The sequence below is a fragment of the Paroedura picta genome, chromosome 10 (genome assembly GCF_049243985.1).
Source record: "Paroedura picta isolate Pp20150507F chromosome 10, Ppicta_v3.0, whole genome shotgun sequence".
In the NCBI taxonomy this organism is placed as follows: domain Eukaryota; kingdom Metazoa; phylum Chordata; class Lepidosauria; order Squamata; family Gekkonidae; genus Paroedura; species Paroedura picta.
In genome coordinates, this window is record NC_135378.1 from 71838034 (window position 1) to 71855563 (window position 17530).

Consider the following 17530-nt stretch of genomic DNA (forward strand, 5'->3'; position numbering starts at 1 on the left):
TCTTGATTTGTGTCTGATTTGTTCCAGATATTTGGGATATGCCTGGCTCAGAACCTGGTTAGTGATATAGAGGCTGTCAGAGCTAGCTGGTGAATTTGCTGACCCAAGCAGCAGAGGACACTGGGCCATCTCAGCAATTAAAACCTCCGACTGGCGTGCCTGCCGGACACCCAGAAGCGTAGAAACAAGGGATGGGGAAGCCTGAGCTGTCCCAGGTTGTTGTAACTGCAGTGGGCCCTTGTTTTTTCCAAGGGAAACAGCTACAGCCACCGCCGACTTGCTGACAAAACTCTCTCAAACCTCCAGTCTGAAATGTGTTGAGCCGTGAATCTCTATCTACTGTATCCTTGACTTGAGTCCTGGGTGGAAACTCCTCCTTCCTGTCTGGTAAATGGCCTGTGCTGATGAGATCTCAGCCACCGCTGCACAGTTTCGTGCGTTTTGCCGTTTGTCCTCCATGGCACAAGCTTGTCTGTGGCTGCCGACAACGAGGCAATTTTCCTCTTCACAGCACTGCAAAGGAATGGTGTGTTTTCAGCAGACAAAGAGGCTCCAAAGTCCTTCTGGAAAGAAACCCATCAAACACAAAACCACTTTCTGCTTCTTTGGCTGCGTGGCTTAAAAGCAAGAAATAATCCCGCTTCCTCCGGAGCGTAAAGATCTGCTCCACCGTGCCCTCTGCTGGGGACCAAGAACTTTATTTCTTATCCTCTTGCAGCCTTTTGCTAGGGAGACAAATGAATGTGAGGTTTAAAGGCAACAAACTTTGAGGGACAAAGTGGTTACGATCACTTATGACAACTTTTAACAGGTGGCAGTGTATAAAGAGTGACACTTTGGACCAACTTTGTAATAAAGAGAATGAGAACTAGGGTAAACTTAAAAGGAAAACACATCACAGTATACCAAATTTTATGGGTTAGAGGTATGGATTCTGTGAAAGTACATTTATTTGGTATAGTCTTTGGTCATTGTTGTGGTAGACTTTGACACAGTTGGGCAAATGTATAATGTGGCCCCCAAAATTCTTCTTGGGGGGGGGGGGAACTTCCGTCTCTCGTTCTTTTCTTGCATGTGGTTGCCTATAATCTTTGAAATCTGTTCAGTGGGGCTTTGTTTTTGTATCTGTGTTTCTGAGTAGGCTTCCAATTCTAACTCGCTTATTTATTTGAGTAAAAGTGGATCAACTGATGAACCATTCACATCTCCTCGTTTTGTAAAGATTGGGGAAATGTGTCGCCCCTCCCCTGCTTCCATTCCATTCTGTTGGCCCCATAGACACATTTGCATCTATTTAAAAATCCTTTCTCTCTTCCTGATCAAAACCGGTAATGCTTTACCTGTGTATTTTTAAAAGCCTCAAAGAAGTACGCGGTAGCAATTAGACATTTACCAACCCACCTTGAGGAAGATACTTCAGAAAGAAAGAACTACGAAGTCCCTCTACAACTGTGATTATGCATATGCTTTTGGTTCCTTCAGAAACAGGTTTCACTGAGGTAATGAAACTGCATTCTAGGTGAATGTGCTTTAGGGTCCGGGGATAGCTGTATGAAAATTATTTTTAAGTAGCAATGGAAAACACTAATTTGATGGTGCCTTCTGGATGAGTATTGCATTTAATTCTCATTGAGTCTTCTTCAAGAGGGGCCTGAACCTGTAGAGAAATTCAGTCAACTTATTTTTGAGTATATGGCTGGGGATCATTTTGAGTGTCTTAATAAGCATGGAGAACCTTCGAATAAACAAATTTCCAGGCACAGCTGTTTAAAAATCCTAATTCAAGAAAGAAAATTGAAGTATATTCAAGATGAACTACAACAGAAAACCTCCTTTGATTTTCGTGGGCACTTGCTGGTCTGGAGGCCGCCATTTTGTCCCAGCATTCCAACTTCAGTTTTACCTTGGTGTGACCTCATTCATAACAAACCCCAATATTATCGGTTTGGCTGAATTTTGTATACTGCTCCTTCCTCTCTAATATGAATTTCTGGAAATCAGCTGCGGTGATTCTACAAGGTTGTTATAAAGGATTTCTGCATGATTCTTTAGGTCATTGAGCCTTTTTCCCCTTCCATTCGCTTGAGTGGAGCAGTTGCTAAAAGTGATCAGAACATAACTTTTCATTTTGGTGTAGTGGTTAAGAGTGCGGACTTCTAATCTGGCATGCTGGGTTCGATTCTGCGCTCCCCCACATGCAACCAGCTGGGTGACCTTGGGCTCAACACAGCACTGATAAAGCTGTTCTGACTGAGCAGTGATATCAGGGCTCTCTCAGCCTCACCCACCTCACAGGGTGTCTGTTGTGGGGAGAGGAAAGGGAAGGCGACTGTAAGCCGCTTTGAGTCTCCTTCGGGTAGGGAAAAGCGGCATATAAGAACCAACTCTTCTTCTTCTTCTTCTTCTTCTTCTTCTTCTTCTTCTTCTTCTTCTTCTTCTTCTTCTTCTTCACCTCTGGATGGCAAAATAAAGCATAAGTTGGGGGGAAAAAAGAGTAATGTTCTGAGGCAGCTTCTAGCTTTTACCAGCTGGGGAGTTACAGATTCTAGAAATGGAGTCCAATGTCCACAAGGCCAGCATATCAGGTGCACCCAGTGAATATACTGAAAGAAACATTCATTTTTATTTCTGCTGCTGTTTCAGGTTTCTGAGGGGGAAATGTCCTTGTACATCCTGCAGCTTTGTTGTGACCTGTGCTTTTCTTCTTGTTGCTCCTTTTCCGGTTGTCAAGTGTGAGTTCATGTGTGTTGCAGTGGGAGGGGGGGGGAGTTTCCATGTGGCAACTTGTGTTTTGTCTCGTAACAGAGCTTTCTTGTCACTGGGCCACCACTGTGTGGTGAAGCTTATTGTGGTTATCCTTTGGACCAACCAACCCTTGATGCTGCATGTCTGGGTCGAATTCTGTGGCCTAAAGAGATGTCTAATTGGACTCAGAAAATAGGATGCCACAGACAATTAAGATGGTAATTCCCTCCTCCCAGAATTGTCCTATACTTGCACAATGCATGTGTCTGTTTTCCCTAGGAGATTAAGAACTAACCATGTTTATTAAAAAAAAAAAAAACAACCTTTATTGTAAGTATCTAGTTAACACACATTTCCTTGTTTGGTATGTTTTTCTTTTCTTTTTAAAAACTCCTGGTAACAATCTTGTTATTGTGTTCAGTTCTCAAATACTACAAGCCTGGCATTTACCTGTAAATGTAGAAAATTTTCACAAGTCTTTCCAGCTAGTGTCTCTGTATGGTTTCTACGAATCCAAACAAGCATTGTTCAGGTATACAGTTGCCATAGAGCAGGGGTAGTCAAACTGCGGCCCTCCAGATGCCCATGGACTAAAATTCCCATGAGCCTCCACCAGTCCATGGACATCTGGAGGGCCGCAGTTTGACTACCCCTGGCCCAGACCATTTATGTTTGAGCCAAATTGCACGTGACATTAGATCACTCTGCTTGAATCCCCACATACAACTCAAATAAAGGTCCTGATCAAAATGTTTAGCCCAGGGAGGAAAAGTGTTGTGCTTGGGTCTTTTTCCTGCCATGGCTAACAGCAGGTTCAGCCTCTCTTCTGATGCAGTTTTCTAACATGGGTGCTTCGCAGGCATTTAAGGTTCAGATGTGAAGAGTTATGCAGACTGTCCCAATTGGGTCTCTGTGCATCAAATTCATAGCCGAGTGTTTGGGCACTGAAATAGGTCCCTGCCGTTCCCACCCCCCACCCCCACCCCGTTTCCTTGTTCCCTGTTTCCAAGTGGCTGATGAAAAATCAGTAGCCCTTTGCATTGTCTTCAAGGGAAAGGTTCTATGAAGTTGGTGCCTGAGGGCCAGGAAAAGATTCCAGTTTTGTTGTTAGTTGCGAAGTCGTGTCCGACCCATTACGATCCCATGGACAATGATCCTCCAGGCCTTCCTGTCCTCTACCATTCCCCGGAGTCCATTTAAGTTTGCACCGACTGCTTCAGGGACTCCATCCAGCCACCTCATTCTCTGTCGTCCCCTTCTTCTTTTGCCCTCCATCGCTCCCAGCATTAGGCTCTTCTCCAGGGAGTCCTTCCTTCTCATGAGGTGGCCAAAGTATTTGAGTTTCATCTTCAGGATCTGGCCTTCTAAGGAGCAGGCAGGGCTGATCTCCTCTAGGACTGACCGGTTTGTCCGCCTTGCAGTCCAAGGGACTCGCAAGAGTCTTCTCCAGCACCAGAGTTCAAAAGCCTCAATTCTTTGATTCCAGGTTAAGAAGCCACAAATGAATCCAAGTTTTGGAATGGATTGCCTGCTACCTCTCTCGGAACTGTTGGGGATGCACCTTAGAATTTGCGTGGCATGCATGTCTTTTTCCATGGCGGTGGAGTGATAAAGCCCCCCCCCCCCGCCTGCTCCCCCCATTCTTCGGGCAATGTTCATATTGTGCTGTCCATTGTGCATGTGCTTCCTTGACCAGCTAGTTAATTTGGGCAGATGAATTGACACTCCGTTCTTCTGTGGCATTATTCCAGCCTGTGCCCACTGGAGTGATTTTGCATAGGACTGTACTAGAAGGGAGGCTGAGAGAGTTTTGCTGCTGTTTAAATGTCTCCACAATGGCTACAAATATCAGGTTCGTTTCAATAGACCACTCTTGTTTGAAGCCTCCCAGCTCCTGTTCTTACAAGTCCTGTTCAAAGCAGTGGGAACTGTTTGTTGGGTTCTCTTCTGAGTCCTTTGCAACACGATGCTGTTATACGCGTGTCATGAAACCAAGACTTGGGACCTGTTAAGGCCAGGTTCCACATGGAGTGTAAATAATCATTGTAGTGTACGTAATAGCATGCCAGTGAACTGATCCTTGCGCAGGATTGTGAATCATCATAAATGTGTTATTTATACTGAGAAGGGATGTACCCTGCAGGTTTGCTTGTTCATTTTCAAACTGAAAAGACTCAGCTTCATGGCTCTTTTGGTTCGAGCCTGGAATGCTGTAGTAGAGTGCCATCTAGTGTCTGCAAAGCAGAAGTGCAGCTTAACGGAACAGGCTGAGAAAACCATGCAGATTAAGTTCCTGAAGATTACGAAACTCTTCCTTTTGCCTGCTCTGTTGCAGCTTCCTCTGCTCATTCTAGCTCAGTGTTGTCCTGATAATGAGACTGGCTCTTTGCTGGCCACACAGACCAAAGCCAAGAGGCTTTTGTAGGTAAATATTATGGCCTACTCTCCTTAGGCATGTCAGGTCCTTCCTGGCATCTGGCAGGATTTTTGTTGTTTTTTTTTGGGGGGGGGAACTCATGGAGATCTGAGGATGGGGCCTGATTAGGACAGGGACATCAGTGGGGGACAATGCTAGAGAGTTCACCCTCGAAACCATTTACTCCATGAGAAGTGATCTCTCTAGTCTGGAGACGAGCTGGAATTTCTGGAGGATCCTCAGGCCCCACCTGGAGGCTGGCATGCCTAAATCTCCTGTTACTGGGCTTAATGATAATTCCTTGTGTAACTGGGATTGAGAAGGTCCTCCCTGTTCTTCCTAAGAACAGAGAAAGAGAGAGAGCTCCTGCAGGGCATCTCCCTTTAATGGCTCTTTGCTGGCCCACGTATTCTACAGAAGAGGTACCCTGAAAAACAGTGTAAAATGGAGCTTGGGAGGGGGAGAGCATATTTTTAAAATGGCCCCTGCATATTTCACAGGAGTGCCATAAATGAAAGCTAATGTGTGAAAGTGCAGGAGCATGGCTGCTAAATCCAGCAGAGTCCTGACAGACCTTGTGTGACTCAGCAATGCAGCCACTTCTGCTGTGCAGAATGGAGTGTGTGTCTGTGTGTGTGTGTGGGGGGGGGTAATAGTTGCAGGGCTATATTGGGGCACATGTGGTTTGAGGATCGGCAACCAGTCCCACAGCCTATGTGATGACGGTGCCTCATTCTTTCAGCGGACATGATCTGTGATGTGCACACACTGTCAAGTTTCTTGCAATGCTTGACATCTGGCTCATCTATAATTAGACTCTTAAATTACACAAAGTACCACAGACCTACCTGTCCGAGGATATGTAGACACACAGCCTTTTTTCTAGAGGCAAGATGCAGAGATTTTTGGTAGGAAGTGTTGCCTTTAAATTGAGAATCGCCACTACTATTTCTCATTTGTGATGCACAGATATCAGTTGCAAGTAGGCCAAGGGTTTAAAGTAATGGATGCTTCCTCTCAGGATCAATTTTAAGTGGACCAGGGATTAGAAGGGGAAAAAGACAATACTCAGGAAAATACTCTTCTCTCTCCCCCTCAACAGTTTTCTAAATTGCCCGATAACTGACAGACCTATTTGTAAGTCATCTCCACACACACACACACACACACACAGAGCTCCCTTACTTGACTGCTCCTGGTTGCTGGCCCCTCTTGTGTTCTCCACTGTGGCACTGCAGGCATTCTCCCTCAATTCCTTTTCCTGTTCTGTTGCAGTGGGAAGTAGGGTCTCTCATTCCCACCCACCCCCTCCAAATCTAAAATGCTGCCACATCTACTTTTGCAACGTGTAGGGTGGCCGTGGGGTGCCTGGCAGCCAGGCAGAACGCTAAGCCCCAGCTACCCTGCCGACTGGAACACAAATCTAACCACGTTCCAGAGACTGGGGAAGGGGACGAGGAGAAACAGATTGGTCTTCGTCCTTCCCACAGCAGGGAGAGAGATGTTGCCGCAGTTTCAGAGCTCTTCTAAGGCTCTACTTAAAACTGGAGCCAGAGAAGGACTTGGAGGTGTTTGTATTGAAGGCAAGATGAGGTCTGGCAGCATCATCAACCATTCTGGAGTTTTGCCTTGTGGTCCCTCCTGGTGGGCTTCAGTCTTGTTCTGAGATTCACCTGGAGTGAAGATTCTCCTGCCTTTGCTTGAAGCATGGAGAAGATACCTCTTGGCGTGTGCAGAGCAGAACTTCTGCTTTGCCATGTTGGGCATCCATGAGCGTATCCACCTCACAAGTTGCATGGTGTAGGGACAGGAGGGTGGATGACCTTTATCCTTTATCATGGCGATGGGATCTTCGTCTTGAGCAAGTCTTGACCTGGGCTGGTGCCTCTGCTGCAGTTCTGCTTCCATGTTTGGTGCCTCCCCTTCCTTGCAAGATGTTGTAGTGGGAAAAGTGGGAAAAGGAGCAATGTATTTCAGTACTCTATGGCAGGGGTAGTCAACCTGTGGTCCTCCAGATGTCCATGGACTACAATTCCCATGAGCCACTGACAGCATTTGCTGTCAGGGGCTCATGGGAATTGTAGTCCATGGACATCTGGAGGACCACAGGTTGACTACCCCTGCTCTACGGAATTGCCAAGAATGGCCTTACCAGTGTAAAGGTTGAGCTTAGGTTACAGCAGAGAACTTGAATGAAATTGCAGGGCATGTAGTTGGGCGTGGGAATGGAAAATGTGTTTCTGTGTGTGTGTGTGTTTGTACCGGATAAATCTGAATGCCTAATTAAGCTAAGGAGCAAACCTACCAAAGCACTGTAAATGCTGCTTCCAGTACAGTACAGAACGGTGACAAGAAACAGTACCTTTTAAGTGTCTGAATGCATCATATGGGAGTCCAGGGAACATGATCCTGAACAACTTGTCCTGTTCCAGCGGAAACCTCGAAGAGGACGGGGTCTGGATTCTAGATCGCCTTGCTGTAGTACAATAACATGCTTATTGACTCCCGAGTGACTCTCTCCCCTAAATGGTTGCATGCCAGTGAAAGGCACTCGCTGTATTTACCATTGTGTTGTGTTTCTTTTTCTATGAATGTATCCCCCTGTGTCAAGAGAGTCTTGTAAATTGCAAAATTGATTGTAAAAGCCAATTAAACTTACGGATGGAAAGTATTATCCTAACAGAAGTGCATGCCGCTACACTTTTGACTGAGGTTTTATTATTTCATTGCTGGAAGGTCACTTTCAGTCCAAATATGGACAGGCTCCTCCCCTCCCCCCCGGCTTTGGCTTATTGATCATCCTTCACACCAGAATTACAGTGTATTGTAGCCCATGCAGGTTTGGGTGGATGTAACTGGACTCATACAAGGAAGTCGACACAACTTTTTGGTGTTTGAGGTATTGAAAGTGGTCTTTGTCATGCTCTTTGTATTTTATTTTGAATATAGAAGATGCAGTTTTTAGGAATGTTTTAATACGTTTATGATGGACCATATAGTTTTACTAGTTGTGCAGTATTCTGTATTTACTTGAAGTAAATCATTTTATATGCAATTCATTAGTTAATTACGGTTTTATAAATAAAATGGAGTGATGACTGGGACTGTTTGACTACTGCTGCGGCCTTCGCTCTCCAGGGTGGGAGGAGGCGGGGAGAGAATTTCAGGATTGCAACCGGTCACAGGCTGAGCACAAATCAGTATTGCGATGCAGCAGCAAAAATGGCAAGTGTGATTTTTTTAGGCTGCTTTAATCCAAGCAGACATGACCTGGATGGCCTGGGCTAGCTCGCTCTAATCAGATTTCGGGAGCTGAACAGGGTCAACCGTGTATTTGGATGGGAGGCTTCCAGGAAATTCCAGGCTTGTGATGTGCTGGCAGAGGCAACCCACTTCCAAATACGTCTTGCCAGCTTGGTGTAGTGGCTAGGAATGTGGACTTCTAATCTGGTGAGCCGGGTTTGATTCCCTGCTCTCCACGTGCAGCCAGCTGGGTGACCTTGAGCTCACCACAGCACTGATAAAGCTGTTTCACCAAGCAGTAATATCAGGGCTCTCTCAGCCTCAACTATCTCACAGGGCGTCTATTGTGGGGAGAGGAAGGGTAGAGAAAAGCAGCATATAAGAACCAACTCTTCTTCTTCTTCTTCTTCTTCTTCTTCTTCTTCTTCTTCTTCTTCTTCTTCTTCTTCTTCTTCAGTAATATCAGGGCTCTTTCAGCCTCACCTCCCACACATGGTGTCTGGTGTGGGGAGAGGAAAAGGAAGGCAACTGTAAGCCGCTTTGAGATTCCTTTGGGTAGATAAGAAGCAGCATATAAGAGCCAACTCTTCTTCTTCTTGCCTTGAAAACCCTACAGGGTTGCCAGAAGTCAGCGGGGACTGGACAGCACATTCCACCAGCAACACAAGTCTCCTGAATACTGAATACTGAAGTAATAGTTTTACCATTTGGCGATAGTCAAATCACACGTGAAGTTGGGTGTCCTGCCTGACTATTGCACTTCCAAAGGCCTGTAAACAGAGTTGAAGGTACCAGAGAGTGGCAACGAAGGAAGACTGGGCTTTGGAAAAAGCCCCTTAAGGAAAAGATGAAAGAAGTGGATACCTTTAGATTGAAAGGAGACACATACTTGAAGGACTATAGGATAGAAGGGGGCAAGGATGTGTCCGCTGCTGCTTCAGAAGGTAAGACTGAATCTGATGGGCTTAAATGACAGGTATGTAGATGTGAGTAACACACTAGGAGAAAGTCGGCAGGTAGAAAGCTGGAGGCCTTGAGGCAGAGGCTGGACAACCATTGGCTCAGGATGCAGTTGCAAGAGGCTGGTTGCTTGCAAGGAAAAGGCAGTGAGGAACCAGTTGAGATACGCAAGACACAATCTTCACAGAAGACTTCACAATCTTGAGGCAACACGAGAAACCAGTTTAGGTGTCATTCTGTAAGAATGAGTTCCAGGTATGAAGTTTGTATAATTTTAGCGTTGGTTACTGTAAGGCTTGCAACTGAACCGGACCGCGAAACCGATTTCACTTCTGAAGAACAGTCTCCAAGAGGAGGACTGGGCAGGGTGAACACACCCGGATTAGTTGCAAGTTGGTTGCAGATGAGTTATGCCAACTTGTGACTTGTAAGTTGGTGGCGTTGGAAGGTGACTTCACCGCCACCGCCAGCTCTCCGAGTTACACGGTTACAAAAAAGGACAAACCACCAGGTAAAGTGTGAGCACTGGAATTTATTTGTTACCTCTAGGTACCACGGGGTTGACATCAATAGGCAAGGCCAGTGAATGAGCAGCAAGACTTCCTTCACTCACCCCTGTTTTTGCTTTTGTTTCTAAAGCACCCCGAAGAAGGTGCTTCCCTTTCCCCCCCTCTGCAATCTCCCCTCGCAGGCAGTCCAGCCGGGTCTCGCTGCCTCCTGTTTTGTCCCTAAGTTAGCAGTACACGGTTATGGAGTAAGAGGGAATGAGGGGAGGCATCATCAATGTAAGTATCACTTTTACAGTATTATAGGTCTACAACATGCACATTCTACTATGTGGCCCAAGCAACGAGAATACGGGTAGAACGACGACAGGGCTGGAGACTATGTACGTCTGTGTGTCTGTGTGTGTGCACGCGCGCATGTGCGCCTGGTGGTGTGAGAGACAGGATTGTGTTATGACAATCAGCTATGGGTTTTTAGAAATCTTTGGACAGGTACCTACAGTGGTTTGAACTTTGTGGGAATGTTACATACATGCACAGGTGACACAGTGGGGTGGGGGGGGAAACGAAGCAGGGGCAGCAGCTGGACGGGACGCAGGTGACATCCGTGATGAGATACGATGTGGAACGGGGAGGGCGGCCCCCTTCCTCAGCTCTCCACGGCGAGTCTCTGCTCTGTGAGGGAAGCCTGCTGGGCGACTGTTTTGTTCTCGTGGCTGCGGAGTTTTGATACGACATCTAGAAAGGCCAGGCTCTGCACTTCCTTGTGGAGGAGTTCTGTCAAACAGAAGCAAGATGGTTACTTCCCTGCTGGGCCTTTCTGCACACACCTGCTCTTTCGGCTGGGATTTCCCCGGGAGGCTGAAAGGAGCAGAGGTTTCTGTAAACGCCGGCAGAAAAGCAGTGGCCGTAGGGGAAAATAAAACCATGCCGGGGGTGGGGGGTAGGCGTCTCCCAACTTGGGGTGAATTTTTTTCAAGTGACTGCTTTCTCCCAGGTGGAATCCTGCTCTGCTCCTCTCTGATGTTACAAAGAGCCTTTCAGCACTGCAGCTTTCCCAGAGAGGGGAGGAACAGATGAGCAGGGCTGCCTGGATCCTGAAAGATGTGAATACGTTCTGTGTGGAAGTACATGGGAGGTATGGTGGGCCTGTAAGTCTGGGAGGGGTCCCCGTGAGAGTACCTCATGCTACGCCAGAAAGGTGTTGTACATGTGTGAAATAGAGGCTGCAGTGTGAATGAATCAGCATATCCTGAAAGGGAAGTGAGAGATGCTGTTTCCAGCATCCTTTTCTTTGCTATGCACCACCATTAGGACTCTGTTCACCTGGAGGTGGGCTGAAGCTCTCTTTCAAAGAAAGGATGCAGCACTGCTTCCCCACAGTCTGCCTCCTTCCTGGCCAGACGATCCATTGCATAACGCTTTATCAAGGTTTCATTCAAGGATCACGTCGCTAGTTGGCAAACCTCTGAAAATTCACTGAACAGCACTGCCTTGTCTGCCGTGGCTCACGGACTTCAATTCCTTCAATGCATCCATGCTCTGGAGCATGTGATGTGAATGGTGGGACATCTTGGGCATGCACAGCTCCCTTAAAGGGTCAGGACACCCGACTGCAGATTTCAAGCTAGAAAATATGTTCTCCATGGCCGGCCGGCTGGCCCAGACCAAATGTGGGGCTGGCAGCAAGGCGGAAGATGGACTAACTGTTTATCCCATCACAATCTTCTGTGAGTCAGATCTCACATGCATCTAATGAAGCTATCTCTGACTCATGAAAGCTTATGCCAGAATTAAAGATCAACTTGCTGTAGCCTTCTGTTTGATTTTTCTGCCACAGACTAGCGCGCAACAGACTGTCTGAAATTAATAAAGTGTCAACAAGCCTGCCATCGGGGTTTGCTGTAGCCCAGGGGTAGTCAACCTGTGGTCCTCCAGATGTCCATGGATTACAGTTCTCATGAGCCCCTGCCAGCGTTTGGGAATTGTAGTCCATGGATATCTGGAGGACCACAGGTTGACTACCCCAGCTGTAGCCAAGGAACATGGCCATAACACTTTCCATTGGGCCTCCCAGAATCTTGAGAATTATCTATAAAAATGTTGGCCTTACCATAGTGAATGGAATGTGATTTAAGGACAGGAAGGGCTAAAGACAGGTCCCCTTCTTCCAAAGGGTTATTTAGGGTTTAGAGCAGGGGTAGTCAAACTGCGGCCCTCCAGATGTCCATGGACTACAATTCCCAGGAGACCCCTGCCAGCGAATGCTGGCAGGGGGCTCCTGGGAATTGTAGTCCATGGACATCTGGAGGGCCGCAGTTTGACTACCCCTGGTTTAGAGTTAGGCTTTTGCGTTGCCCTTATCAGCAACGAGGCATTTCTAAAAGTGATACAAACCGCTCTGGGAGGAAACAGGCAATAATCCCATCCATGTGCCAGAAGAGATTTCGGTGGGCTTTCCCCTTTGTGCTGGGAAATGTAGAAGGCAATCTTTTCCGGGTGCTGTGCACACTTTCGTCTTTGTACAAGCAGCCCAGCCCTCTTCTTTGCTCTGCCGGACCTCGATGCCTTTGAGAAAGCCGCTGAAAACTCGCGTCAGCGATGCTGCTTTCTCCAACATCACCTCACTGAATTATTTGGTGCTATTAGTAAAAAGCATGTTGAGTGGGTATTGGGGAGGGAAGTCCTACACTGGGTTTTGCTGGAATTCATAAGGCTTCTCTTAGTGGTGAGAGTAACAATGGACACCCTACCAACAAAGGAAGAATGGGGGGGGAACAATGTGTCTGCATGGATGCTCAAATATTTGTGTTTTGAGTGCATCCTGAATTCTGCTGATGCTGCTACAAGCCGCATAATTTAACGGCCAGGGGTGGGGTGGGGGTGTGGAGGCCCCTCCAGGCAGTAGCCGGCAAGCGATACCGTGCAGAAGCAGACTCTAGGTAAACACAGTCTATAGTCTCTTGGGGCTTACTTAGGTACCAGCAGCGGCTCCCTAAACAACAGTTCTGTTTCTAATCAACGGCTGCCTGCAGAGAGAGAGGTTTTCCTTGGAGCAAACTTTGAGACACTTGTTTTCCTCCCCCAGCTCCCTGTCCACCTGCTTCCAATCAGCCAGGACATTCCAACTTCCTCCTGGGTGACTGTTAAAGGAAACAACAAAGGGCCAGGGCTACTGAAGGATGTCATGGAAACTGCCTTCCTTCTCCAGGCCACTCTGCTGTGGAAAGTGCATGCTTCCACCTTCTGGGGTACTGAGCAGGTGTTCCTTCTGGGGTACTGATAGGCTCCAGGGGCAAATGGGCTGGGCTCAGCTGCTGCTTTCTTGGGCCTTTCCCTCCCTTCTTCACACATGGGCAGAGTAAGGATTGTGATCACTATGGAAGCCTTGCTTTCCCCTCCCTTCTTCAAGTTACAGATACTTTTACATTTCTTCTTCTCCCCCATCAACATAAAGACCTTGTTGGAAGAGGAGAGCTCCTAATTTGCCCGGCAAAGGAAGACTCCTTTATCAAGAGCTAACTACAGCAAGCAGCCCAAACGGCCAGCACCCTTTCTGGTAGAGTGCTTTAAAAAGAGTCACTAGGTTCAAGTAACCAGGCACCTCTTCCCGCAGTAACAATGAACAGCAGTAAGCTGGGAAATGGATAACCACATTTCTGTTTCAGGGAAACCTAGGTTGGAGGACCTCCTATTTAGGACACTGCCGGACAAAAAAATCAATTATACTCCCCCTTTCCCCTTCCTTTCAAGACATTTCATTGCAAACCACCATGCCGAGAGGCTGATACATGAAATATTGCTACCCACCCTTCTGAATTATTCTGGTTCCAACATTTACGCAGTGAGTTTTCGTTCTCTCTAGCGTTTTCATGGCAGACTCAATGCGGGGTGGTTTGCCATTCCCTTCCCCAGTCATTACCGTTTACCCCCCAGCAAGCTGGGTACTCATTTTACCGACCTCAGAAGGATGGAAGGCTGAGTCAACCCTGAGCCAGCTGCTGGGATCGAACTCCCAGCCTCATGGGCAGAGCTTCAGACTGTATGTCTGCTGTCTTACTACTCTGCACCACAAGAGGCTCCATCTGGAGCAGGTGTTAGTTGATAACTAAAATGTGTCAAACCCTAGCAAAGCTAGCAATGGCCATGTGGAATAGTTAAAGAATCAGTTTAGCGGCCACAGAGCTGGGGGAAGTTCCTGGCGTTGGACATACACCAAACGTGGGCTGTGGCTCCGCAGCAGAATGGCTGCTTTGAGTGCCACACGTCCCTAGTTTCATTCCCACCATCTCCAGGTAGAGAGTCAGGCTGTGGCAAGATGAAGGACCCCTGCTTGAAATCATGGAGAGCCGCTGCTGGCCAGAGCAGCCTAGACTGACTGTTGGTCCAATTTAGCATATTTCAGCTTCATGGGTTCCTGGAACAGGAGTCTGACTCTAACGAAACACACTTTGTTTTGAATGCAACAGAGATCAGGGCCACTTAAACCCTGGCTTGCTTTTTTAATACAGCCCGTGAATGGATTGACAATAATGTTACTGTGCATTGGACTGGGCTCAGGCACTCCCCCCCCTATTTTTCTTCTTGCCCTTCCATTAAATGGATCAGTGCAGCTTGCAGCTTGTGACTATTTTTGTTACTTCCAAACCAAGCAAACTGTGGCCCTCCAATGTGGGACTATAAAGAATCTGTGGCGGGTCTGAAGAGTCACCACAGATCAGAATGTGCTACCATGTGGGAGACGGAAGATCAGGGCTTGAATGGTGACAGACACAGGTTTATTCTCCTTTGAATGGGCACGGGGACTAGATTCTCAATCTCACACCTAGGGCTGAAGTTGGGTGTGACTCAACTCCAGTGTTTTCAATTGCTGAATTTAGTTTGATTAGAGGCAGTCACTGGAGAACGAAGATGCAGAAGCAGCCCTCTCCCCCCACAAGAAGGATGGTATCTTCACACACTACAAGAAGGCATAGACTTTTGCACAGGATGGTGTCCTTTGGCTTTCAGGCAGCACAATCTATATATATATATCTATATAAACTCACCTGATCCCATAAGAGCACAGATCAACACCATGGAATTGTACTTGATTTCTGGTGCGCTCCGCTCGTCTGACAGCAGCCTGTGTAGAATCTGCACTAGCTGGGCACTTTCCAAATCCTTTTCAGCCGTGGCTGTGAATCCAAACAGAGGGATGCTGTAAGTCTAGAATCGCAGATCATAAAATCGTAGAGATGGAAGGGGCCATAGAGGCCATCCAGTCCAACCTCCTGCTCAATGCAGGATCAGCCTAAAGCATCGAAGAAGACTGCACACGCAACCTACTTTCTGCATTGTGGGTGACCTATGGGAGCACTGATGCCTTCTGTTATTAAAAAGCAGGTCAAGAGAGACTTAGCATAGCTCCTTAGCGTAACCATACTGAACCTTAGCTTAAGTTTTACTACCTTCTTCTTACTAGCCAAATGAAGAAGACCCATAATTGTGCAGTGCTGTGCTGTGCTGTAAGGGGCATACAGGGGAATTAGGGACAAATGGAAGCTCTTTTGTATTGACAAGAAAGAAAAACACCGACAAGGTAATATCTCTACATCTAATATGATCTCTCGAAGCACCCACTAACTTTGAACAGGCACTGGTCGGAATGACGGTGTGGTCATGAGAAGCAACAACTAAACTTGATTGGGAATGTTTATTTATGTATTTTAAAATAATTTATGCTGCCTTTCCATCTGATCAGGATCCATAAGGCAGCAAACATTAAAACATTTGAGCAATTCAAATATATTTCAAACTGCAACAGTATTTCATTATAGGCACAGAGCAGGGTGGGCAACTGTTTGGAATTCCAAGTGCATATCTGCCTTTGAAATAACATTTTTGAAATTCCTTGGGTGGGGTTGTAGAGGGGCTAAGCTAGTGGGGAGCATCAGAATGGAGGCAGAAATGGGTGGGTGGACAAAGGGTGAGGTGTCCCTTCCCGGCACTTCTCTCCATAGCACCCTTCCAAAGGCGTATAATATTATATTAAGTCCAATAATATAATATTAAGCCCAAAAGCCACACAAAGACTGTTTCCGCACTGGAGGATTTGTGCTGGGCTGCAGGCTGGAGTTTGAGCTGGAGCAGGTTGCCCCGCCTCTTCCTGCACGGAGGAGCATTTGGCCCACTGCACCTCATCCGTCCTGGATTTGTGCTCCCGCACGGGAGTCGGGACAGCAAGGTTCCCAGTGCGGAGACTTCCTGAGACTGCTCAACATGATGAACCTTGGATCCTGCCCAAAATCTCCAGTCATTGAATGGTTTCCATCAGTGGAAGGAGACTTTGCCAACCCTCCCTACCTCCCAAAATAGCCCCTGAATTTTCTGCTCTTGGGGAATAACAGGGAGGGGGATGACCCAAAAGAGCATGAAGACCCAAAAGAGACCTGATCTGCCTGATCGGCTTTCCTTCAGTGCAAAGAAGTCTTTCTCTGACGCAAGAGAGATCCACTATGCTATCGCTGCTGGTGTAATGGATCTGACAGATCTACCCCTATCCCTGTCATCAAACAAATTGCAGCTGTTCTGAAGGGGCAAGCAGGTGTTTGCCATGTTTACCCTCCTCCCACAACAGTAACAAATTCCACTTCCCATTCCTTGTGTACAGGCACACCTCTTTCCCATTATTGGACCATGCATACATAATTGCAGAAACCTGCCCAGATGCCACATGCAATTCACCCTGGAGCTATTAAGAAGCACCAACCATTGGGATACTCACCTAATTCTAAAGCCGCTATTAGCGCCAAAGCGACAAGAGCTTCGTTCTGCATTATTACGTGTTCGCTAGTTGCCATGGTCACTAAGTGCTTAATGCCGCCACTCTGAACAATGGTCCTAATTACATCCTTTTAAAAGAAAGTAAAAGAAAGTATCACAGAACTGAGTGAAGACGGCAGTACACGATACACAAACAAACCGGACCAGTTGGCTAACGATGGATTGAGAGCAGGGGACACCCTCCATGAGGGCCGTTCCACAAATCACATGCAAGAGCTCAGGCAGAGGGGCGACAGGCAGGCTCCACTGAGCCGTTCCCACACTGCTGGTTGGGTCCAACCTCTTGCGTAAGAGGAAGAACCCCTTTGGATTTAGGTTCCCTTTTCTGACACAGTGTTTGAGCTCAAGCATGTGTTGAGCAGCCTTTCTGGAAGTGGTGAGCTGCATTGGAATACAACGTATCAGCCTCAGAATAGCAGCAGATATATAATTTATAACCCCCCTGCACAAACACGTCAAAGGTTTGCTCCTCTTGCATCCAGAGTCTATTTATCTTCCTTATTTTTCCTGGCTGGCAGAGCTGCTGCAAAAGGTCTTTCCCAACCCCGCTCCTTGAAAGCCTTTTTAACTCTAAGTGCCAGAGTGCAAGAGGGCGGGATCAAGAGTCATACACAAGGAGGGATAGACCCTGCTCTCCAGCCTCAGGCAGCCCGGAATATAAGATGGCGCCATGCCTGCCTGCATTCCTATCTCTGTGCTTCACTGAGGTTGCTACCATGCAGAGATGGTTACCTCTTCTGCTCTTGTTGCTGTAGTAAATGGATTCACTGCCATAACAGAGCTTCCACATAGTTATGTTTCTGCATGCATATTACAGGGTATGTGGAACACATAC

The 17530-nt window shown here is 47.1% G+C and overlaps 2 protein-coding genes across 9 annotated transcripts in view; one reads left to right on the forward strand and one right to left on the reverse strand.

Moving 5' to 3' along the window:
- TSPAN5 (tetraspanin 5) overlaps positions 1-8265 on the forward strand; it is an 80430-nt gene extending 72165 nt beyond the window's left edge. The window contains exon 8 of the mRNA XM_077300834.1: positions 28-8265. Within this exon, the coding sequence (XP_077156949.1) occupies positions 28-93 (66 nt within the window). The 3' untranslated portion in view covers positions 94-8265. The remainder of the gene's footprint in view (positions 1-27) is intronic.
- A 1611-nt stretch (positions 8266-9876) lies between these two features.
- Positions 9877-17530, reverse strand: part of RAP1GDS1 (Rap1 GTPase-GDP dissociation stimulator 1) — a 115070-nt gene continuing 107416 nt past the window's right edge. For all 8 annotated transcript variants that reach the window (XM_077300828.1, XM_077300826.1, XM_077300827.1 and 5 more), the window contains 3 exons: positions 16637-16763; positions 14919-15047; positions 9877-10647 (listed from right to left, as the gene is read on the reverse strand). In XM_077300828.1, coding sequence (XP_077156943.1) covers positions 10520-10647; positions 14919-15047; positions 16637-16763 — 384 coding nt within the window. In that variant the 3' untranslated portion in view covers positions 9877-10519. The remainder of the gene's footprint in view (positions 10648-14918; positions 15048-16636; positions 16764-17530) is intronic.